A 26,147-nucleotide genomic window follows, 5' to 3' on the forward strand; every position below is an offset into this window, starting at 1 on the left:
GAGATCTAAGGGAATTGAAATGATCTCATATGTAGCTATCCTCTTCACAATCTTGTCAAGGTTATTTATCACTCAATGCGCTTAATAAACACTAGTTATTATTGATGTATTATGCCACTACGTTGTCCGATTTTTATATCCTTATCTCATAGAATCTATTTGATTAGAGTCTATTTGATTTGAACTGAATATAGACGGAAACGCCAATTAGTCAAATTCGAAAGCTCATTCTATTAGAAATGAGGAATTGAAGCAACTAAAGGCCTCATGCTAGACGAACAGTTCGACTTTGTAACGTCTCGGAAGCACCAGCTTGACTGTTAGAGCAATCTGAAACATTAGTATGGAATAGACCATGATAATCGTGTGGAAAATGGTGGTTAAAAAAAAAATAATATTGGTGCTTTTATTGAACTTGTATCGAAAAAAAAAGCAACTGGAAATAAATTTCATTTGAATTGAATTAAAGTGAATTGAATTAAGATGAAGAATAGAAGCTTACCAAGAGACTAAAAGTAGAAAGGCATTTAGTTAAGGAGAAAGAGAGAATAATGTCATGCTTTTATCTCTGGATTCCGGTAGAAGGTGGCATAAATATATATTACTGGACTGCATGACAAAAAAAAAAAAATAATAATAATACACAGGTAGAGGATGCAATTCTAGAGCACCTGTGACCAGGAGTACATATTGTAATGGCTTCTTCGATCGACTATCGAATTAAAGGTATTCGAGATGTGGGCTGGCTTGTTTAATTCGGCAGTTCGCATGATTGAGGAAATCCTTCAGGGTGGTTATAGAGCAGATGTCGCAGAAAATATCCAACACGTCGTCGTAGTGCCGCTGGGCACTTAAGCCCACAAATACAATAGAAAGGGGCTAGTTTCCCACGGTCGCTTGCTATCCCACGCGCTCCCGTGGCATTGTGGATTGTATGGGATGGTTCGCGATTAGACGTCGACAATCATTGCATTCTCATTGTTCCCCTAGCCTTTCGATTTTTTACCCCTCCATCCCTTCAAATATTGGTGCTTGAGCAGCGAATCACTGGAGTGCAGCCAGCTTAGCTCTTCTCTTGTAGTGGTGTTGTGTACAGAATCCATATTGACCCGTCCGTTTCTTATCGCACAAGTCACGCGACACGCCGAGTCGCTCATTCAACGCACGCTACGATTGGTCGCAGGAACCCAGGCAGCGCACGGACTACACGCGGCGACCAATCGGATTAGCACACTCGCGCGTGTTGTCTCCGTCGATACCGCTCTCGCGAGCACACAGGGGGCAAATACACGGAGCGCGCTGATTGGCCCGTGTGTAGAAGAATTTTTACGCTCGAGCGGCGAGGCACGTGTGGCTTATAAAGCCGGGTCGCCCGTCGAAGAGTTATCATTTGCTCTCATCCTCGACCAACGCGCAATACCCTGTCGCACTTCCACCACTCACTCCTTCAAGAAAGTCACTGGAGTCATATCACCTTGTGATTACTACACTTGCTGTTTGTGCCTAGAAGTTGTCGACTATCTTATCACGATGCTGTCTGCTACTGCTTACACATCATCAGACCTGTGTGCTAACAGACCAAGGGTAAGTGACGAGTTTCATCTCCTCTGTTTATCTGTCACTAACTTTTTTCTTTCGTTATGATTTGCTATGGTGTTATTGTAAATCATCCCCGCTATTAAAAGACAGTGAAGGGAAGCAACCATTGTTGGCAGTTTCCATCTAGCATAACCATATTTTCTTCGTAATGTCGTAGTTCCCTTTAAGTAATTTCAGTACTTTCTTCTTTTTTTTTTTACTTCGTCGTCGTGTATTTCCAATTAATTATTGTGAATCTTGTTTTTCTCTACAGACTGCCAAGCACCTGACAGAACGAAAAAGACGGGCTCGCATCAATGACAGCCTTCTGCAGCTGAAGAGCATGGTCTTCCCTGCCGTCAGAAAAGATGTAAGTATTGACACTATTATTTCCCCTCGATCAGTAATCATCCAAGTTTGCTTTATCTATGGGAGAGCGGCATTGTGCTTGTATATGTTCAGTTCAGATATATTACACTGTATGTCAAAGCTTAAGTTAAAGTCCATGCTATTTCGCTGAAGGTAACGTAAATTCAGTGTTTGCCATTATACGGGAGGCTTTCGACTTTGCGTGATATGCACGCCACTTTTTGAAGCTATCAAAACGCAAGCCCACACTCCACGTACTTTCTCAACAAGATTTCAGATTTTGGCGCCCAGACGAGATCGTTATACCGCGTAGCCCCTTGGCCTCTTTTTATTGTGCAATCGCCAATCCGGTTCTTGGCGCGCAGAATTTTGTCTTTCAGGCTTGCTCGTCCCATCTTTGTTTCCTCACATCTTTAAGGGGGTTATTGATTAATTAAATCCCAGCCCTGGTCCGCTATTGTTTGCCCTGCCGAGTCCGGCTGAGTGAAAGAAGAGGGGCTACGTGCCAACGATGTTTGCTCATTGACAAACACAACAGGCCCCTATGCAAACTCGTCTGGGCTACCATTGAATAGACCGTGGGAAAGTCGAGTCGTCGGGTAATCCACGGTGCTTAAGACTGCGACCTGACCGCAGCTGTGCGGTCGGGAGCGCGTCAGCGTAGGCTACCATGGGCTCCTTGCCTCTTGTTTTTTGCTCCCTTTTCTTCAAGATGTGTGTAACGTATTTGCTGTTTATACCTTGTCACACTTGCGTCTCGAAGTCTGACTAAAAAGAAAGAAAGAAAGAAAGAAAGAAAACACGTAATATATGAAAATGTGTAGTCAGTGCTTTTGGAATATAGCTAATTCGTAACCAGAATCTCTCGAGTGATTTACTGTAATTTTGAACCATTGTATTTACTGTTTTCTTTCCTTTTTCTTTTCTTTACCTTAGATTTCTCGGCATCCAAAGATGGAGAAGGCTGACATCTTGGAGATGACAGTTCGCTATCTCAAAGACGTTCAGACGCATCCGCGTGACGGTAGCCAGCCAGTCGCCGGCGTCACCCAGTACCACGCTGGATTCACCGAGTGCTTGAGCGAGGTCTCCAACTTCATGTCAACATGCGAGAGTATCGACATCGAGACTCGTCTGCGTCTTTTGGGCCACCTTGCCGACCGCTGCAGCACCATCAACGAGCCTGACCAAAAACCCGACGTGCAGCATCAGCGTGTCGCAGCGACGCCTAGTCCAGTCACCGTCCCGGCCTCCTCGCCAATCCCCGTCATCCAGCCACAGCAGTCTCATCCCCAGCAAGGTGGGATGGTTATCCTCGTGCCCGCCCAGACGGTGCAGCCGCTGCCTACCGCCACACCCGTCATCTCCGTCAAAGTTCCTGGGAACGATAACCTCCTCACACCACCACAGTCCCCCATCTCCCCCGATGGCACGCCGGGTGCTACGCGACTTACCCCTTCCCCGATCGACGTCAAACCATCCAAGCGAGCCATCGACCTCCACAACCAGCGCTTCAATCCCTACCAGAAGCACCAACAGGTGAAAGCTGTGGAGAAGTCAATGTGGCGTCCGTGGTAAAGGATTTTGCTCTCAACATTGAACTTTGCTATGAATAGTACTATCCACCAACGTGCCTTGGACTTCACATGAATTACTGTCATCGGGAATGTGCGGTTATCATCTGTGGACTTAATATGAACTTTGTTCGTGAAAAACAAAAAAGACTTGAAGCCATCACCATCAGTGTTGAACTACACAAACCTTTGGACTCTGTAAATATGTACAAACAGCATAGTTTCTATTTTTTGCACGTGCAGAAGTTTACTGCATTATGTTTGATCGCTGGTCGATAACGAAAGAAGCCTTTATTGAATATGAAGGCATAATTAAAAACAGAAAGTTAATGACAAAATATTGTGCCCCTGTGTTTATGTATTTGAGAAGATCTTGTGTTTGTGTTGTATGTTTGTCGATGAAATTAGCACAACTATAAGCAGGTGAGGGATGCATGACCGTCCGAGGAAGACCACTCTCGAGTTTGAAATGTGTTTGTTTGTGTGTGTGTGTGTGTGTGTGTGTGTAGAGTTTCTTCTCTCTTTTGAGCATATTCAATGAACGGTCACGAGCCGCATGGGTCGTATCCCACTTTAGCACGTGTTATGTGCCAAGTGTTCTTTCTACACTGTTGCACACGACACGAACATGTGACACACATCACACTGATAATTAATCCATACACGTACAGATAATGCCGAAAATCCGAATATTGACCGACCCATCATACCCGACTACACGCATCAGTAGTGAATACATACGCCTGAAACACAAGATATAATACACCTGGATTCCAAAACGCCAAAGAACTAGTTACAAAGGTTAAAATATCCATCACGCTATGGCAATATGCTACAAAGGGTCCTCAACTAAAAAAACAGGCGATTATCAGTTTTGAGTTGGGGTCGCATGGAGCCCTTCCGATATCACATTCGGCACCTTTCGTGAAACAAGACACTGCTCGACTGCATAAATACAACAAATAATATCTACGATCGAAAACAATGTCAGCATGTTTCTTTTCATAATCAACGTATCGATTGTTTATCACCCATCTTTGATCTTCTAGTGTATGTTTTATCAGTGATCGGTCGCATTATCCACTCGGGTGCTTCATTTCCACGTAATCCCGCTGACTTGTGTAATGGGCAACTGACCTCTCGTCCTAATTAAATGTCGAAATCAGTGGGGTAGGAACGCGCGCGATATATCAATAGCGCCCTCATGTGATCAAAACATTACACGAGTTGCTTCTGCACTGGTTTTCCCGGACCAATTAACACAAAATAAAACGCGATGCGAACACCGATGGCACCCACAATCTCAGTCGTTTCCTTACCAAATTCACAGTAGCTGCAACATTGATAAGTTCTGCAACTTACAGGGGATGGCTAGTAACTGACCAATGGGAATCAGTGGGAATGCTGGGGGATGATTGTTCCAGTCCTTGTGGGATTCATTTAAGAGTACATTTTATATCTATTGTTGTGTGAAAATTATTTGCTTCAGAATGGTCTTTAATTGTATCATGAGAATTTACAACCATGATATTGGGAAGAAACCACTACTGCTTTACGACGTCATGATTACGATCTCAACCACGTAACATACTATCTCTAGTACATGTAATAGTTCGCTTGTTGATGGCACCACTTCTGCACAAACTTAGATTCCAGATTTTCAATTTCGTTTTGAAGCAAAAAAAAAAAAAAAAAAAAAAAAAAGGCAAAAACTTCCATGCTGCTGCAAGCAAAACTAGCAGCTTATGTTTAGTATTTTGCACCTTGCACAACATCAAGTCTAAAATATTGGTTACAGGCTGGCTATTCTTGCGTAAACAAGTGACCTGGTACAATTACAGACTCGTTTGAGAGTGCAGAATAACCGATATGGAGATTTGAATTGTCCAGTCCGAGAGCGCTCTAGGGACCCAACCTCCTGTACGGCTTGGCTGTCTATGGTCAAAAGTAAACTAAAACGCAGAGGCACAAATACTTCTTGAGTTTGAAAGTTCCTACGGCAACAAGGGACATTTTTTAAGAGATAAAGACAGAGAGAGGGGAGAAAATAACGATGTATGGATGAGAAAACCGCTTGATCGGACGCCACAGTCGGGTAAAAGACGAAACACGCGACCGGCGTCTGTTTGCCACACGCCCGCCACTCACCTTGAGTCACTATACAAATAATCATGGTTGCACGACTTCCGCAAACTTTAGAACACCTCTCCCTACCAAGTACCAACCACCCCTCTCCGCACTCATTGGTACTACCCCTTTTTTGTTCCCTTCATCCTCACTCCTCTTCTCTCGGCTTCTCTTCTTCCAGCTCCTAACTAAAACTAGCAACCATGATGTCATTATCCTCTCTACTTACGGACTTTGGTTGGCTTGAAACTTCATCACATTATTAATTAGTCATAGCAAAGACAGTCATGCGCTAGGATCCAAAACTGAAGTTGAGGAAAGGAACGACTGCAACATATAAACACTCCTAATTTTCAAATCTTTCACACAATGTCAGACTTCAATTTGATCATGAATCTTCACATCAAATTTGCTGACGACAATTACAATCATAAAATGATAAAAATGATGAGATGACGTAATGCACTTGGCGTAATATGTCATAAGGTTATGTAGTTCATGGGATGGGTTATATCATATGATGTGAACAGGCTACAATGTACAATAATCATAAAGAGGAAGGAAGTCTTGATCTCTGAGAAGTAGAAGCTGACCTTTGAAATTAGACAGACGAAAAGCGATTTTTGTAACTTCGAAAAGTGTGTTGCGGTGATAACGAACAGAATTCTAGCTTTAACTTGCCCTCTTCGACTCAAAGGTAAGTAGCGTTTGTTTGTTGTCAATTGCTATGGCATGAGATGGTATCATGATGACAACTATCATGACAAGATGGCATGTAAAAACGATGGTAAGGACACATTTCTCCCATTATTATGTCTTTTCTTTAAGCAAGTTACACTCATAGTAAGCTTCGTTTGCCGTATACTGAAATAAAAAAAAATCAATTTTCCAAAACCTCACGTAGAAAAAAAGAAAAGAAAAAGGAAAACCCGCACTTGTTAAATTATGGGAGAACTCAGCTCCCGTTCAAAAGTGTGGAGGCATTTTGTTTATCCAAGGAGGTGACTTGGTTTATCCATGTTAGTGTTACGCTGCATTGATGTATAGGCATAGGTATCCGTGTCAGAATTACATACCAACGCCATGAACACTATATCGTAAACTTGCCGTTGGAAAGTCAAAAGAACGAGCATAAATCAAGTATACAGCAGTGATTTGGTCAATGAGATCCCAAATTCCACTCATTGAATCAGAAGCATTGCTGATGAGCGGATTTTAACGATCTTGACTCTTTGTGTATTGTTTCCAGGACATGAAAGGCCCTGGGTGTTTATTACTATCTGTCGAGTTAAAAGAGATTAAGACCCAGGATTAAGACCTTTCATCTGAATGTGGTACACTCTTTAGAATAGGGTTCGCGTTCTTTTTTGGACACAGTGATGCTACATTACAGACACGTAGGGACGTCGTTTTATCAGACTGAATTAGGAGCCCTTCCTTGTACACAACACTGGCATCGCTAGTTTTATTGACTGGCAATCAGAGCTTATTCGAGTTTCACGACGATTTAAAGGCGATAAAGCAAAGAGTTTCAACAAAAATTATTTTGAGAGCGCAGCTCAAAGTGTCAACAGAATACAAACCTCTTTCCCACTAATTCACACCAATGTTATATAATCCACTTTATGTTCAATAGAATTGCATGGAAAGCTTCCTATATAGCTCACTTTCGGTCTCAAATCAAACTCATCAGAATGATTCAGGGCTAGAACGCTCTTTGAATAAATGCTTGTCTGTGAAGACTGTAACCAGTGTTGTGTGTGTGTGTGTGTGTGTGTGTGTGTGTGTGTGTGTGTGTGTGTGAGGGTGTGTGTGTGTGTGTGTGTGTGTTTGGTAGTTTGTTTTTCAGTTGAATTTTTAAAACTAAACGCTTTCGTCAACACAGTTGTGTAATACTGTATTTATATTACCACACGTCATGAGATCTTCAAGTTTGTGAAAACGTCAATTTGGCTTTGAAAAATAACCCGATGTTAGAAGCCCGACGTTTGGAAGAAAGGAAAAGCGGGATTCTGAAATATTGTTGACGCAAACGAGATAACAAACACAAGATGATGCTTTATGTGTCAGAAGAAGATATTTCAGTGGGTCAGAAAATGAAGGTTACTTAAGATACATGATTATAATTATACAGTGTGGGACTATATTCTATCTTATCGTCTATCCGTTTATTTCCTGTCAAATTTTGGTATCACGATCGTCACCCTTGGGTTGCAAGCCGACATTCAACGTTAATGTCCTCGAAATTGCGTCAGTGCAGCTTTCTACATTCCATTGCACGTATGGTTGGAATGACACAGGTTTCTACGAGCTACCGAGAGCACGAGGATGTTTAGAAATCGTCGATAAGGAATGGACGCGGAGCAGACATTGGTGGGTGGGATATACGCAGAGTACGACATATATCGCAATTACTGACTCGCTACTGACTCACAGATTATGATTTAAAAAACACATAGACACATCAGAAAGTGTCGTAAATGTAGTTTGCAGATTTGCAAACATCATGATGAACAACTTTGTTTGCTCATGGGAACGTATTGCACCACAAATTGGACCATAGAAGGGCATGAGTGCGTAGCCGAGATGTAACCGAGTAACCGAGATGAAAAACAAGCTTGAACATGTTGAATCCTCTTCGAGCGTATCATCTAATCCATACAACAAAACTCCTGAACCTCATGAATGATATAGAGAAGGGGACACCAGCTCAATTAAGCGACCTCATTAAATCTAGGCCTTTTGAAAACCTTATTCCAAGGACTATCGCCCAACCCTGAGACGCGAACGCTGAAGTTTGCACGTCGTCGACGGAGCGTTTAACCAGGGAGGTGAGCTACCTCCCTGGTTTAACGCACTCTATTACAGGTTTTGCAAAGGCATTTGAAAGGAACAATAGCGTAGCAACGCGGATGTGCTGGTATCAATAGAGTAATATTCAACACGATTCGAGCGTTCGTACCCCATGCACCCACTCCCTTACAACAAACCATTTACTAATTCTCGCCTAATGCTATTGTTCAGAGGAATTACGCAGAACTTTGCAAAGCGTGCTAGCCACTTTTATTAAATAGTCTATTGTATCAACGGCGTTGCTTGTTTAATCAACTAACCACGCTATATCACGAAATCACATCGACCGCGGGGAACCCACGCTCCGGAGCGTTGCTTCTCCTGAAATATTTCTTTGCAATTGTTTCCTCCCCCTTCACGCCAAGTTACACGGTTTGTGGGTTTAATAAAATAAACATAAATCCGAGAAGCTTTTTCATATATTGACTAAACGAAATTTCCCATAAATGTAACAAAGCGTCTAAAGTACTTCGCTGGGTTTTCTGTTCTGCTCTTAATTGTATATACCAGCAGTGACCTTGTCTTAGCTGATTTTCTAACATATCTAATCTAGTTCTAACCTCAATTATTGTATCGCGTCCTCGTATCGGTTTGGTTTATTTATGCATGCAAAGAAGTATAAATTCAAACTTAAATTCCCAAAAGACATGCAATGTGATATACGATGATTGGATGACAAATAATTGAACTAATAAATCACTAATAAAATGATTAGATCTTTCGATGATTTGATTATTTCAAATTGTCATCTCAACATCAATACCATAATGTTTTACCCTTATTTGATGAGATGAATATACTGAGGCGTTGTTTTATCATATTTTCGTTGTTCTGTTATATCTATTTTGTTAATTTGTTGCAAATTTGTATTTGTTATCTTTATTTTTGCATTCATTAATTTCTTGATATCATGTACTCCAAGCGGCCTTGCTGAAATACGACTGTTTAGCTGACAGCAGGCTTGTTACTGTGGATAGACAAAGACAAACAAACACACAAACAAACAAACAAACAGTATCATTCAGACACTAATAGCTACATATATATATATATATATATATATATATATATATATACACTCTCTCTCTCACAAGCATAGAAATAAACCTCTTAAATCGTAACCACATTAAACAGCATCTTACACAGTAGTAAAAGGAGAATAGGAATTCGACTTGTATGACACTGAACAAACTGTCTCCATTGTCTCTGATCTAATCGAGTATGAAATTACGAGATACTTCACAAATTTTGATACTTGCAACCTGATGGTGCCAAACATTGCTTTTCAGGGAGTCACAATTATGACGTGAAGAAATCAAGTAAAAGGGTAAAGAGCAAAAGTCTAGATCAAAGTTCGTCTCATCATGGCGAAATAATTGCATAGAGACCTGCAAATTGGTGTAGAAGATGATTCTCCCGAGAGAGAGGTGCTGAACATCCTAAAATTTTAGTTGCTAAAGCTTTAGGCGGAGGAATCTTGCCTCACTCCGCACGGTGCTGCATCGGGTGCTGCTCGTTATTTCGAAGGTTCGCTATTCCGAAGGTTCGTTGTTCCGAAGGGTCGTTAATCCGAAACACGCAAATTCCCTATACCTAGAGGTTCGTTAATCCTAAAATGAAAAGGGGTTCGTTAATCCGAAAATTTGTGGCGTTATTCCGAAGGTTCGTTATTCCGAAGATCGGTTAATCCGAAAGTGAAATTCGGAACAATGAACCTTCGGAATAACGAATCTTAGGAATAAAGAGCTTTCGGAATAACGAACCTTCGGAATAACGAGCTGTAACCGCTGCATCAGCACGCCCGGCATTTTCTCCAGCGGCGCCGCGGTCTTTCACGGCAGGAGACAGATAGATAAGTTACACGGCTGACGCGCTGCCCCGTGCCAGAATGCTTGAACAGAAGTGCACATTAGGTTGCGCCCATTCATGAACTTGATACCCCTGAAGGGGCTGGGTACAAGAATATTGTACGTGAGGATACGTCGAATTAATTTTAATGTATATTGTTGCGATATATATATTCCACAATTGCTTTGATCCCTTCAACTAAGTACCACGGTATTGATAATACATTATTTAGTTGTGATTGTCTGCCACGTACAAAGCGCTTACAGCAAAATACATGTACATACTTTTAAAATTCTGAGTCTTTTTGATGTGATTCATGCCTTTCCAATTGCATTATAGACAAAAAGCTAAACGCAAACACAAGCAATGCAAACACAAAGTAGTAAAGTCAGTTGGTGACTTGTCTCAAATCTGCGTAAGTGGATGTTGTTCCAGGAGGTGATTTTCGTTATTCCGAAGGTTCATTAATCGAAGAATAAAATAAGGTTCGTTAATCCGAAAATTAAAAAAATTGCGTTGATTAACAAACCGATTTTGAGCAGTTGTCATTTCCTACTCAAAAATGTCTTCAGAATAAGACTCGTCGACTTATTACGTATTTTACTTTTATTCATTCACATTGTTAAAGAGGGTGGTCCAAGTCAGCATTAGCTGGTTTTCATCGGGGAACTTTAAAACACAACACATTAAACATTGAAGAAGCACGGTTACTAGCAACAATAAGAAATGAAAGAAAAAGAGAGAAATAGATAAATTTGAATACAATATAAAATCAAACCTATAACGTTGACATGGTTGATACAACAATTTCAAAGACAAAGACATTTCAAAAACGTGATTATTTGGGGAAAACGATGAACAATAACATCAAACAACTGATATAACGGTGTGGGTATTAGTCATTGAGTAAAATAGTTCTTGATATAAAAACACAGTATATCATGCTTTTAAACCATCCTGAAGTAGGGGAACAGCGTGTTTCTAATGGCAAATCATTCCAATAAGATACTGCTGAGCATAATGATCGCCTGTAAAATTCCGTATTACATCCAGGAGGCTCAAGTTTGAATTGATATAGGTTGCAAGAGATGCTTACGAGAAATGATTATGCGGGTAATTAAAATTTACAAGCTTTTTGCTGAGGGGTTCTCCTCTCCATCGTATCACAGGAGATAATGAAACACACCTTTGAATCAATCTACATGTAAGGTGACCAATTTTTAATTAAAATGACATCCAACTTATTAATGTGAATAAGGTACTAGCTTGGCCGAGACAACTTTGAAAGACAGGGCACTAAAACTGTCGTCGTGTTTACTACATAGCAGTTACAAGAAATACATCTTTAAACAACCAAGTAATAGCAAACATAAGGGTAATTGGATTAAGCGTGTCACGTAGAACACCATTCTATATATTTTATGCTTAGTAGCTCATAGCAAGTCGCTTGTCATTATGAAATTGGTTGCATCTTTTCTGACGCACTATCAACATTTTGGTTTAAATATACATATTTTCCTCTTTTTAAGGGTACTTTTTAATTCAACAATATCTAACGACCTTACCCTTGAAATTTTGGTTGAGATATATATGTACAGAAAATATAGTTTAATGGCTAAGGGAAGCAACGTTTGTATGTTTCTCTATCTTTTGAGAATAAAAGTTTGGAATTAAAGTCTTTCCCCTCAATGATGGAATCTCAAGCTTCAGCACGCAGCAAATTCTGCCTCATGATAACAAGCTTGAAAAAGAGAGTTTCTCTCTCATTCATGGTTTTCCATTTCCTTTGACGGGAGTGTGATAAATGACAAGGTTTGATAGATTAAAAGCAAAAGAGAAGAGCGCCAGTGTTCGGGTGGCCTTTTTGTCGGTAGACCGGCTGAAATAGAACACAATAAGACTCCCCTATTTACAGGTTTCTCTGTAGGTCTACGTCTATATCTTTTCTTTTCGTTTCGTCTCCCCCAACCTTTCTCTACCCCTTCAATCTCTGTCTCGCTGTCTTTTCCCCCTGTGTCTGAATATTACTCTCAGCCTTCACCTGTTGGCCAATAATTGCAACATTTTATTGAGATGTCGCGAGCGCGGCAAAGAGGAGAGAATGGCGATAAAAATGGTATTAAGAGTTGACAATCGGAGGTTCGAACCGCTGAATGGGCCGATTCAGACTTCTGATATTTTCCCACGCTCGCGATGTACCCACTTATAAGCTCTCTTCCTTTCACAGATATAATTCGTCTCCATTTCAATCACGTAAGATAGATGACTGCGACTGGAGTTGATTTATGATATCTCATAACAGGTACCAGTTATGTAGGACAGATTCGGACAGACAGAGAGGACTAGGGTAAAGGGGAGAGAGAGGAGAACAATTGCTTTTATGCGACAGATGAATTCACAGTCATTTACAACGAAGGATATGCCTAACACGAAGAGTGATTTAGTAGAACATGTGTAATAAAGTAATTTTTCATGTTCATCGGCCCTCTATGAAGCTTTAATTGGATATATATCACGCATTCTTACTCTGCCCCAATAATCGCAATAAACCTTATAGCTTAGTCTGGTTGATATATTCACCAGTGGAGACCTAAGGTGGATACAATTGCGAATACACCTTACTCCTGATAACGACCCAAAATTTGGCCTTTTTTTTAGACAATCAGCCCTTTTCCTATGTCGTCCAAATGACCTGACTTTTCCGCTGACAACAATGCAGTAGTCAACAACCGGAAAAATGATATGTCATATGTGAGAGACGATGCACATCAAAGCTATAGTTTCCAGCTGCAAATAGTTAATTCAAGAATCATCGATTACTTGCCACCAACCGGGGCGTGGTATCTTGGTTCGTGGCGCCTTTTGACGTATCTGATTCTAGAGTTACTTGTGCCGTTTTCCCGGTGCCTTGAGTTTCTTGAACCCTCGTGTATTATGTTCAAAACGTTATTTAACAATGTTTCCGGTTTGACATATCTGAGTTGCATGATTGTACATGCTATCGGTGTCTCTGCTTTGAGCTGTGTAAAAATAAAAAATGCAAGAGAGAGAGAGAGAAAAGAAGAAGAAGAAGAAGAAGAAGAAGAAGAAGAAGAAGAAGAAGAAGAAGAAGAACAACAACAACAACAAGAAGAAAATACATCTAAAACTGCGGTTGACAATGATCACAAAAAGAACTAACAAAATCCCGTCTCACTCCTTATATATTTCTATCTATCTATCTATCTATCTATCTATCTATCTATCTATCTATCTATCTATCTATCTATCTATCTATCCATCTATCTATCTATCTTTCTATCCATGAATCTATTTGTCTATCTTTCTATCTATCTATTACTATATCCATCTCGATCCCTCGGTTTCACTTCTTGCCAATCGCTTATAGATGTAAACAATTTTACTGGTTAAAGGGACTGAAAAGTTATCGAAGAGTTGAGTTTGAGATTTATATCAAGAGCTTAATTAACTATTAATAATCGCTATACCTGTTTATAGGACGAATCAATGCATTCCACACATTTCATCTCACTTTCCTCACTTTCTTTACGCGCGCTTCTCACATTAACGTCTACAATCTCCCTTCAGAGTCATGAAAAACATTGGATATTGGTTATCTACTCCGTTATTTCTCACCCCACCCCCGTCTCTCTCTCTTGCTTGTTCCTTTTCTACCTCAGGACATCTCCCTGTAGTCCAAACCAAACACTGACGAGTGTGATGATGATCTGACGCCGTACTGAATCCCTGGCTGGGTAAACATGGATCCAGAGAGACAACCATTTTCTCACCTCGTTACGAAGCTCTCGTGGAAGAGATTTTCATGTCCTCGCAGCAATTGCACACGCGACATCAGGGTTGATTCCTCAAATTCGACACTTGGAATAAAGAGATAGAGAGATAAGATTATGCAGAACACCTTATTCTGATTGACAGGCTTTATCTCTACAAAACTTGAAGACATTACTTACCATTTGCAGATGAAACAAAAACCCAGCTTTAGTGCTTCAAAGTAGTTCTAGAATGTGAGTTGTATATAGGAATAGGAACGAGTGTAAAAAGGTTAGTCAGTATAATCAATGTTAAGTATTGTTAAATATAAAAAATGTGAACAATAGCTATATCAAGATTTTCTAGAATAAACCTCTATATATAGTTATAGTTTAGTGAAAAAAATAGTGATATCTCCTTATATTTTATGCTTTATTGTATTTTATGCTTTATTGCATTTTTCATATATATATTAATGGGAGGGTTGCTTTGGGATACAACTCACCTACAAATATGCACCAAATGTGATAGCTCAAACATTTTTTTGAAAATCACTGCTCCTCGTGGTAAAAAGCGGCTTTAAGAAACACTGTTTGTCAGCCTAGTGTCCAACTCTTTCCTTGTTCTCCTTCGTTTTGCTTTGTTTGTTTGTTTGTTTGTTCGTTCGTTTGTTTGCATGTTTTTTTTCCAACGATTTTCATGCTGTTACATGATTTAAATTTGATTACATTGCGTTTTGTGGTTTCTTCCTCTCGATAAAAACTGTAACATTTACTGTCCAGAGTACTCATCAGGGATAAACGATGACTGAACACAAACAATTTGAGTATCAAAGTATTGTACAAAACAAAGGGATGACATATGGAATGGTTATCAAAAATCTTTTTGTTTTATTTTCAATTTTGTAATCATATCAATAAAGTATATACCATGAACATCTGTATTCATTCCAGTGATATTTCTGTCTTTAGTTTGGTCGGTATCAGCCTTACTTTAAGATAAGTTTCATTATTCCTTATTTAAGACCAACAGGCTTACAATGGCAACTTAAAAGATTGTCATACTAGGTTATCACAAACTTATCGCGTGGTACATAGCTGAATGGTAGCTGAATGTTTTGCGTGAAACTGTCTGGAAGACAAATTGGGAATTCCTTGAGTGAATATGAAATGCTGTATCTAGTATCTTCCATTACCGCCAAAACTTTGGATTCATTAGAACAATATTCGATGATTTTATTCCATAATGGCAGGAGTGGTTATCTTGAAGCTGTTCTTTTGAAATTTTAACATGATAAGCTTGAATTTTTTGTTTGAACTGATGGATGAAGAAAAATGAAAGAACCAAAATATACTCGACGATTTTACAGATATTAATGTTAAGGGCATACAATAATAAGTACAATTCACTGATGTCTGATGACGTAATCTTATTGCATTGGTACCGCCCTTTTGAATGTTTGTGTGCAAAAGTGAGATGTTTTCCTTTGCTGCCCTGAATTCGCCTATCTTTTCAGAATTGGTCTGGGAATGGAATGTTTCTTTTGTTGTGTGGAAATTACCAACAATGTGATGTCAAGAAAGGTATTGAATTCGTTAAATTTCGTTAAAACATGAGAAACTTTCAAACATGACAGCTTCTGATTTATTCATAAAGGTTCGCTATTCCGTGTGTGTCACTTACTTCCTGTTTGTCACATTCAAATTTGCATTTCCCTTCTAGCCATATACAACAGTCATGTCACCTTTTCCAGAATCCAGCATGGTTTACAAATGTGGGCTTTTGACCAACCTTAAAACCAGGATAGGAATTATCGTCCATTTCCTCGATTGATTGACAGCTGGACATTGATAGCACGGCGCAATCGCTGGGGAAAAAAAAAATCATGGCTATCTTTATCTAAAGTGTTTGGTCTTCTCGAAGACCTCAAGAAGTTGACGAGTGTACACACTTTAAAAAAATCTGCTCTCTCAAGGACTGGTTGTTTTTTACCCCCAAAGTACGGGGAGAGTCGGGCAAACATCCCCTTCTTTCATGGCTAAATCCCAGAGTCACGTAAATGAGAAGCAAAAAACATGTCCATTCTTTCTTCTTTTTCTTCATTTTTGCTCGACAAAGTGATTGGCGTGGGCGCTTGTTGGTTGGTTCGTGCTTTGGCATCTTTTCATCAATATACGAAGATATAATATTTGTCACATTTTTCTCTCCTGTGGAATGTGACATTTCATGGGATTGAGCCAAATATAATGTCTTTATTCGAACTTCCGTTGAGGCCACTCGGGTTACTTTATCGAGGGTCTTTCCAGAGATCAGGGAAAGGTATTGACGCTGTGAAATTTTGTACTCAAGCAAATAATCCAAATTGAATATTTTTGTCTCTACATGTCTTGCTGTTGTTGTTGTTGTTATTTGACTTGATTTGATTTGATTTGATTTGATTTATTCTCTGTATGGCATCATTTACAATCTTTTTTAATCAACATAATCAAATATAACACATACAAATACGATACTCATTATAGCTAGTTTCTACAATTTCACAATTTTGATTACAAATACATCTGTGACATGATTACAGTACATGTGTTATGAATCACCATACAGAACGGTCACCAATGATAAGCTTGACCCTTTGGCAACCGATGATACAATATCTACGTTAATGCAATAAAAGAAGGGGGTCCAACATGATGCTCGTGGGTTAGGGGGATAATAGGAGAGACAGAAAGAGCAGGAAAAAGAGGTTGATAGAAACCTTCCGATACCAGGCTTGCCAGATCAAACTCCCAATAAATACATACACGTGTACATGATTATAGATTACAGTAATGTAGTCACATATTTACGCACAAATAGACAAATAGTTGTTGTTGTTGCTGCTACCAGTATTCATCTCACATGCAGCTTTTGCAAGACAAGACGACACAATGGCACAACAATATTTTAGATACAAATATATACTATCCAACTGTTTTGGGTGGTATCAGACACTCAGTAAGGAAGTCAGACATCCTTTTTTTTTTTAGTCTGAGAAGGACTATATGTTTTTAAAAGAAGTTTTTCCTTTTTCCGATTTTGATAATGGCTGAATGACATATAAAGACAGTATAAGCTCTTTGCACATTCCTTTCAAGAGCTGAGTTTTAGTGTAATCCGCCATATTTCAGTATAGGGCACATATAGAAGAAAAATATATGCACAAACGGGTTTGGTGACTCATGCGTTTCAATCAATGTAAAACTCGAAACTATGTGAACTATTACAACATGACTACGTTTATACGAATTGTATTAGATTGGAGAGAGAACTGAGTACTGTATGCTGGATGGGTGTCGCATTTGTGTTTGAGTGTTTGTGTAGTGGGGTAGGGAATCAGGGACAGTCAGTTTGGTTTAAGAAGAAAAGAAGAGAAAAAGAAAGAACGGAAATACTCGAGCAAGTTTGGCATGGCGTTGTCTTGGCAACGCTTGGGTCCGTCTGTTGAAAGCGGGACTGCTATCACTCTTGTCGATACCTCCACCCTCTCTTTCAAGTGGCGCTTTGTTCACGTAGAGTCGACGAGTTATACACCTTTAGTCTCGTCCAAGGCAGATACATTTTGATTGACTGCTGGTTGCTCTAGTGAATACTGTGAAATCACCAGATACAATTCTTCTCACGTGACAACATTTTTCTTCCATTCATTTTCTATCTTCCCAGTGGGTCTTTTAAATTTGTTTATTCATTTGTTTGGGAATTTGACTAAATGTTTACAATCTTTTTCAAAGCCTGTAGACTGTTCATTATTGAAAATAGTCTGTGAAGAATAGACCTATAGCCTCCATGATAAATAAAAGAAGCTATATTATGTTCATTTTGTTCCTTCGTCAGACAAACTCATATTTTAATGAAATCAATTAAAGGAAATGATTCGGAAAAAAAGATGGAGGAGGGGGCAAAATCTTGTTGGGGTGGGGAGGAAAGTTTAGTTAGTTTTAAGTCAAAGCAACTATCTCTCCTACTTTTCTGAACACCACCCCGCTCAAGTCAGTTCAGCGACTTGACCGAGACTATTCCTCTTCTGCCTACACTGAAGAAGTTTGCCACTCGATAGTCTGCGGAAGCGGCTTCAATATGAAGTGTGTTGGTTTTGGTTTGTGAAGTACGTAAAGAACTGGATAAGAGTAGTTTCGGCACTTCCACTCCTCCCATTGATAGCCTGCTTGAAATGACAGAAATATATAGAATGTGTATAAATAAACTCACATATTCGGTTTTCAGAATCAAAATGAAATATGTAACTTCTTGATCAAATTGATTTGAAAAGATTTGAACAGATAATCAAACAATAGATTGATGGGAGCTTCTTGTAGATCGGACATGAAGTCATGCTGGGGTTCTGAAGTTCCTTGTGTGTTTCTCGAAACAGTCGTAACCATATTCACACCTATGTGCAAATAAGATGGATCGCATTAGATCTCTCATAGGTTTAAAAAACACATACATACAAACACACATACATACATACATACATACATACATACATACATACATACATACATACAATCATAAGACATGAAATGTTGGTCAACTACTACACCCCTTTGAAAAGTCATATTTTCAGAAAACTTCAATTATTTATTGCAGAAGATAAAACTAAGTTTCAATTTATTTCACACAGTGAAAGTAACTGCTCTTGTTTTGTTTGATTTTACTTTTTTCATCGAACTCAAATGTACCTCCTTAGTTTGACGTGCAGCTTAACACTACATTTAAGTCGGCCGTGTTAAAGTAAAATCGAATAGAATCGTACAGAGGTTTCATAGAAATTGGGCTCAAAAGCAAAAAGTTTCACACGATTTTTATTAAAAATGAAAGTAGTTAAACCATGCACAATATAATAATCGGACAAAGACGGGGTCAAGCATCCTTTCTCCCACGAACAAGTTCTCACTAAATCTCCTGACATGACACGCTGAATGAAAACTTCGTAACCTCCGTTTTAAAAGTTGCAATGATCAAGCGATGATGACTTTCAATAAAAAAAAAAGAAAGTGTTGCATTTGCCTAAAGTGGTGCACAGTGTAGTTTTGGTTGACATGGGGTTCCAGGTTTTTAACCTTTTGAAGGATAATGAGAAACCACTAATAAAAATTTGAAGAGCGTACTATTCTCAGAGGAATTTTATCAGATGAAAATTGGTTTTGAAAATGCTGGGATATCCAGAAGCAAAGTGATTATAATAAAAGATGGGTCCTACCTTTTATTAGCACCACTTTGTTGGGGATGTCTCGGCTATTTCAAAACCGATTTCATCAAAGGAACTTTTATTTCTTTTCAGAAAGTATACTTCTTCACCATGTGAGTACTTTCTCATCATCTCACACATATACTTATACACACAAATCTGAAGCCCCATCTCAACCAAAACTGTACCATCCCTTTAATTATCAATCAAAAAAAGAATATCTGTTATATTTTCGTTTGTGATAACATCGTCCCTTCAGCTAAATTGCATTTTATCTTCCTGGCAACATATTATGTTTATTCCATAATCCATAACTTTCTGATTTCGTTTCCGATTTTGCTGAAACTGCTGTTACTCTGTTTGTTCGAATTGCCCTTAGTTACTGATATAAATTCTAACATGGTGTGTAAAGGAATTTCCATTTGCTGGGCTCGTCGCTTTCATCGTAGCATAGAAAAACTTGTCACAGCTAGTACAGAGCGGAAGAATGAAAGAAGGGCGACGAAGAAGAAAGAAAGAAAGAAATAGAAGAAATATGATAGAAGCTAGGAGGTGATTGAGGGAGGAGCACTATAGAGTTTGGTGAAGACTCTCTCACTCATCTTGTCGTATAATTTATGAATAGTTTTTTTCGTCTTGGCATCCTAATCATGGGCGCGCCACCCAGACGCAATCGATCAAACCGACCCGGTGCCGAAACCAATCGTTCGGCGAACAAAATCCACCGGCCTCTTCCAACATTGTCCAAAAAGAAACGCTCGTGACTGAAGAACTTAGCACACGTGAAGCTGAATCAGTCAATCGATGAGTGATCTTTTGGAAGCGTTTCTATACCTGCTCCTAAATACTGGGATACGCGAATCACAGAGAAAGGAATGATTGTTGCAGCCAACAATAGGGGACGCAGTCCCATTGTACACTCGCCTTGCGACTTGCGTGTGTGGCGCACAAGACGAGGGTAAAACAGATCGAACACGCCTCTTCAAACAGTCATTGTAATCGTAAAACAGATCGATCTTGTTGTAGCTATAGTATTGGCGGACGATTGTTTCATGGAGGACATGATCTTTTGTTCCACATAGTCCCCGTCTTTTTCCCCCATGGGGTTTTCTTAAAAAGAGGTAAGAGTTTTTACCCCTCGAGATTCAAGGGGTCTATAGAACACCAATGAGCACGCTGACTATCAAACGTTCATATTACTCATACTAGGTTTACGCGGCAAAACCTGGCGTTGTTCAGTGAAATGCGTTATATCCCTGTTGGGGACAGCATTTAATTTGCCACCACGACAGCCAATTCGATGCGTAACGAATAAAGTCAAATATTAAATTGTCTCCTGGTAACCAAGCAACTTTTCACATGACAATATAAATGTTACATCTTGAATATGTTAGAAACAATCTACACAGATGTTGCTAGATCATTTTTCGTATAACATTCTAAGTTTAACTATAACCTTGGCAATTTACAAAACAAATGTACCACATATTACAAAATCTTAGCATGCTCCTTTTGACTGGAATGACATAAGGACAGGGGAGTACGCGTACGTGTACAGTTTTACAAATAGAAGATGTGACAAAAGGAGAAAACCATGGAGACACCAATCACCCATTTCCAGTTTCGTATATAGAAAAGAAATGACCCTCCATTTACACGCTGATTCTAATAAAAAGCCAAATCAAATAATCAAAATAGTAAAAAGTTCGTTGACATCAAGGAATATAAAGGCCCTGTGGAAGAATAGTTTTAAAGAAACTAGCCTGGGTGAGTAAGACCATATTAATTTTATCATGAACTGACATTATACCGCGGTTACTGTTACTACTTGTATTCAGTTTTCAATTTATTTCTGCAACTTTTTTTTTCAAGAATATAATGTACAAACGAAAATACAACAACATAAAGATTTAGGTAAAATAAGTATTTCTTATTAACATTAAGCTCTTACAAACATTCAATACATCATTTAGATACAAAATGAAGAGAATTGTTGCGTGTTCTCATAATCTAATAAACCATTACGACTACTTACGCAGTACATTCATAAAGAGTGTTACGTCCAATAACAAAACCACCACCTCTGTATTATATTCACTAAGAACACAGTCGAAAGGTGTTTCACCAATTAATAAGTTTTCCCTATATCATTCCCTCTCTCTCTTTCTGTTTTGACAGCTTCGTTTGAAAAATATACTTAACATTGTTATTTTTTTCTCATTAATTCTTTCATGACCCCGATCACTACGGAGTGTTTGCACTATTTACTCGTACAGAACTAAATCACTTACTTCTACGAACTGCACCGGAAGAGAAAACGATTGAGAATGTCAATGAGAAGTTTTATACATCGCAAGATAGTTTTGGGTTTGGTCCCCTATTTTATATACTTTGAATACCGGACTATTCAGTGATTGCCTACACGGATATTTGGAACTATTTTCAAGCAAAATTTTTATTTGTTCCCGTCTTCCTCTTCAAGATTGGATGCGAAATTTGGAAAATAAACGGGATATGTAGTCGGTGCGTCTGAGCTTGAGAAAAGTCAACGGTTATAGCTAGCATTACTCGGTAATTTTGTGCGGGCGGGCTACGCTTCGACGGCTATGCGAGCCAGCAGGCGTGACGACAGTGACTGTTGTCGCGTGGTGTCACGGGTAGGTTTGTCCAGGGAGGCCCACCTCCATGGTTTGTCTGTGCCGTGGATGGTGGTGCATTCCTATCGGTAACCATGGCGGGTGTTAAGGATGCCTGGCAAAGTGGCGTCCAGAGCCCCTGTATGACGCAACCCGGAAGTTACCTTACGCCCATGACAACGCCTCTGCAACCATGAGAGCAACCCGTTTGTGGCGTTTTTATGGAACTTGGGTGAGAGCATTGCATGGCAACTGAGAAGTAGATGTCAAAGGCTCAGGTGTCTAGAGTCAACTGAAACAATTGTTAATTGGTCAATAGATTGACACCACTTATAGACATATGTGACATTCTTCCACGACAACATGACAGCATTCGCACACAAAAGAAATGCTTATTTACATAGTTCTCGTAACTTCGTACTGACTGGGTAAATTGATAACTGGTATCGCAACCCCCCCCCCCCCGAAAAAGACTTTTTCTCAATCCTAAAACAGGACGGAATCTCAAGAATAGATGTCAGAAAGTGTTCGTCTTTAATTTCAGTCGTTCAGAACTTGAAATGGAACAACAATTGAAACTGGAAATGCCTTTAGATACAATGGAACGATTTAAAGATAATGTTGAATACATTGCCATCGTATCGCCCGTCTGTACGATGGCTATATAGATTGATTCCTGTGTGTGTATAGGCACTCCTTCTGAATGAATTACAAGAATATACGGGCTATAACAACCATTGTACAAAACAGAATGGAATCACATTGCACGGCGTCGCGTAACATCAGATGGTGTCAGATTCTTTTCTCAGAGGGTTTCTCAGAGGATTTTGTGGTGCAGTATTATGTATCTGTACAGCACCCCCGCAGAGCCAAAGTCAGCACTCCAGCTAGGCAGCATAGGGATTACAGGCAACTTGTTAAAGTACTTCACTTCTGTGCAACCCATTCTATAGCCATTCTTTCCTTCCGATTAATTTGAAACAGGTGGCAGTAAGTGTCTTAAATGTTGTCTTTTTAAATGCCGCCTATTTCGCCAACACACACACACACACACACACACACACACACACACACACAGACAAACACACACTTATATAAAAAAAAAGCTCATCCAATTCCATGGCGTTCTTGTTTCCAAAAGAACTCCCCTAATCAACTTGTACTTCAGCCCGTGCTCTAACCACAATGAAACGAAAATCCTCTTTGAGATCGTTTCGAAAAGAAACATGACAAACAAAGCGGACATGCCTTTACAGCAACACGGTAGGTTACCACCCGATCTACGGAAGATGGTGGTTTAAAAAGATCCCCTAAATCGCATCCTGAATGTATCCTTTCGGAGGAGCCGATCGTAAGCGGGTAAGCCTTAAACAACATCTTATAGCTAAATCAGATTACATGAAGAAAGACAAAAATGGCCCTTGGGTTCCAACTAGCTTGATAGACCCCTCTTCACTGAAACCCTCTCACCTTCATATCATGGAGCTACTAGCTCCATGTTCATGCTATCTTTCTGTCTGCATGATGAATAGAATAAAGAGGGTGGACTGAGGTAATAATTCAAGTTACTCGAATCTTATTATACATCTTACATATTCCGTAGTCATGGAGACCGTTGGGGGCGCCACAGAAGACTTCGCAGTGTCCTCCATCCTCTCTCTCATCTGCCTCTATTTGTGCCTCTATCAACCTTTATAGGCCTGTCCAGGCTTGTATGTACAAATACGAATATAGGAAATGACATTTGTGTTATGAGAGAGAGGAGGGAACGCAGGAGAGATGAAGTAAAATAAAAGAAGATAGAAAGTTTAACTTTAAAAGCACCCCTTGTTGAAGTAAATCTAAACAGACTGAACAGTGAAAGTTTCATTCAAAAAGGGTATAATTATCATGTTGAGGTGAATATGGGATTCGAAAAATTCACGTGTTCTCACGAGATAAAGATGTTGGTGGCAATCACAAATTCAAATGACATAATTTGAATAGCTTATGAAGACCACCACAAGAATGTATACATAATATATGGCATATTCCATGTACACATTACTTATATATTTGTGTGTAATGTATAATGCATTTTGTGGATAAATCAAATCAAATCAAATCAAATCAAATCAAATCAAATCAAATCAAACAAATCAAATGATGAATGCCCTTAGATTCTTTATTACCGGAAGTGTGTTAAAATTTGTATTCATGCGTATATTATGATGGACACAGCTACACAGGTCTATCACTGTGTTGATGGATTAAACAAATCCTGGCGTTCAACTATGCGTGCATCTTTAGGGGTTATCTTCGCAATCGAAATAATTACATTCTAGTTTATTTTTACTGTTGACGTATCATTTCGACATTATCTGGACCAGATTATTTTTGAATGCAAACATTAATCCATATACAGTCACCTGCGTTCCCCATAATAGTTCTTCACTCCTTTCATTTGTTTGTTTGTTGTTCGGTTTTTTTTTTTTTTGCTTGAATAACTATACTATATCGTTCAAGTGTCCCTGGCCTCAACATTCATAAACTGTGTATTTATAGTGTATTTTTGTCAAACCACTGCTCTCCTGCTGATGAGAGTTGAATTACATTAATCGACTTCAGAGCTTAATGACATCACAGTTTGTTGCCATGTGACGTGTTTCGGTCTACAACCAGACAACTCATCTACAGACCTATATTACTCATCATGTATAGGCCTACACCACACATGACATCATAACCACGCCTCGTATTATCTCGTTTCCACCTTAACCACATTATACGTATATATGCGTTCTCCTTCATTAAGACTCATTTTCGTTGAAACTCCATTGTTGTATGTGATCTGGTTTTGTTCCGGTCTCCGCGTCAGTATAGTGCCCCCATGACTCTCGAACAAGTGGAAAAATGCCCAGAACGTCAGATGACACGCCATCGGAGTGAGGAGGTCATTGGTCGCAAGCCAGTGGATTGAAAGTGCAGGAACGATGGCGATGTCGAGCGTGCTGATAATGGGTGTATACTCTCCACACTTTGCATGGTTCCTATGACAATGGGGGCAATCCGTTCTTGCTTCCCGCCAAACTAAAATCAATACTTAAACGTTTTTTTCACATTCTGGATACAAGGAAAACCCACGCGTACAAAGACTCCCACTGCTTTCCTCCTCTCTAATTCTGTAGCATCTATGGGCTAACGAAGTTCCAAGACTGTTACAAAAAAAAAAAAGAATCGGGTTTAGATACTATTCATCAGTTAAGATCGGAGAATTTCGACAATCAAATCGCCTTTTAACTGCCCTGCCTTTGAAGCGAGCCGACAAGCGCCCACGATTAAAGACTTGTGAATGAAAGGAGATTGGCTAATTAAGCGAGCGTACGGTGCGTGGGGTATTGGAGACGTGTGCAGGTGACTGATACTCTGCGATATCATCAGAAACGCAGTATACACGTGATATATACAGTCAAAGAATTTGTACTCCTCTCTAGCTTTGTGATTTTAATATGCAAGCCATAACATATGAATACTAAACGCTGCATAGGTGAGTCGGATATAAAGCAGGAATCTTACTAGCTAAGGATAATTGAATGCATTCACAAAATAATGGCAAATCAAGCTGGTGTTCCATTTCAAGCATTTTAAAGCATAAAAAAAATGTTGAAATTGATTAAGCATGCATCGAGTGCATCGATTCACCGACGTACTGTACAGTCCACTTCAAATATGGCGGAAAGTGTATACACTACTGATACTTTATTAAAAGGTTTGAATGCTCATGTTACATGTTACACTATTTTATTGGTTTCCCATTCTCGTTTGAATCACTCCACTTTAAACTCAAATAATCATTTATATAGACGTAAGACGTAAGAAAATTGCAAGTTTTTATTCGCCTGAAGAGAATAACTTTAATCGGTACGTTTTCCAATGAGCACAATAAGCCAAATATCGCCCCAGTTCAACACAAAACATGTTCTACCGTTGAACGTTTCGACTTTAACTTTTCTTTCGACTTTTTTCCATTCTTGCTATCATGTTCATTTCATTACATGTTATTTCATTTCTAGCAACTCTAACTCGAATATAAGTCCAGCTCAGGTATATGTTTCAGCTTTGAATTTCTGTTTAAATTCATGAACCTGTCACCGAATGACTATCACCTGAGCTCGACGCGTCACG

At 39.3% G+C, this 26,147-nt stretch overlaps 1 protein-coding gene across 1 annotated transcript; it reads left to right on the plus strand.

Moving 5' to 3' along the window:
* The first annotated feature begins 1,403 nt into the window (after positions 1–1,403).
* Positions 1,404–3,844, plus strand: LOC140238913 (transcription factor HES-4-like). Its single transcript, XM_072318811.1, has 3 exons — positions 1,404–1,584; positions 1,853–1,948; positions 2,884–3,844. Exons 1-3 carry the CDS (start codon positions 1,531–1,533, stop codon positions 3,523–3,525), a joined length of 792 nt encoding a protein of 263 aa, XP_072174912.1. The 5' UTR covers positions 1,404–1,530; the 3' UTR covers positions 3,526–3,844.
* Positions 3,845–26,147: the final 22,303 nt, after the last annotated feature.

Source organism: Diadema setosum, chromosome 15 (assembly GCF_964275005.1).
Source record: "Diadema setosum chromosome 15, eeDiaSeto1, whole genome shotgun sequence".
NCBI classification, from domain to species: domain Eukaryota; kingdom Metazoa; phylum Echinodermata; class Echinoidea; order Diadematoida; family Diadematidae; genus Diadema; species Diadema setosum.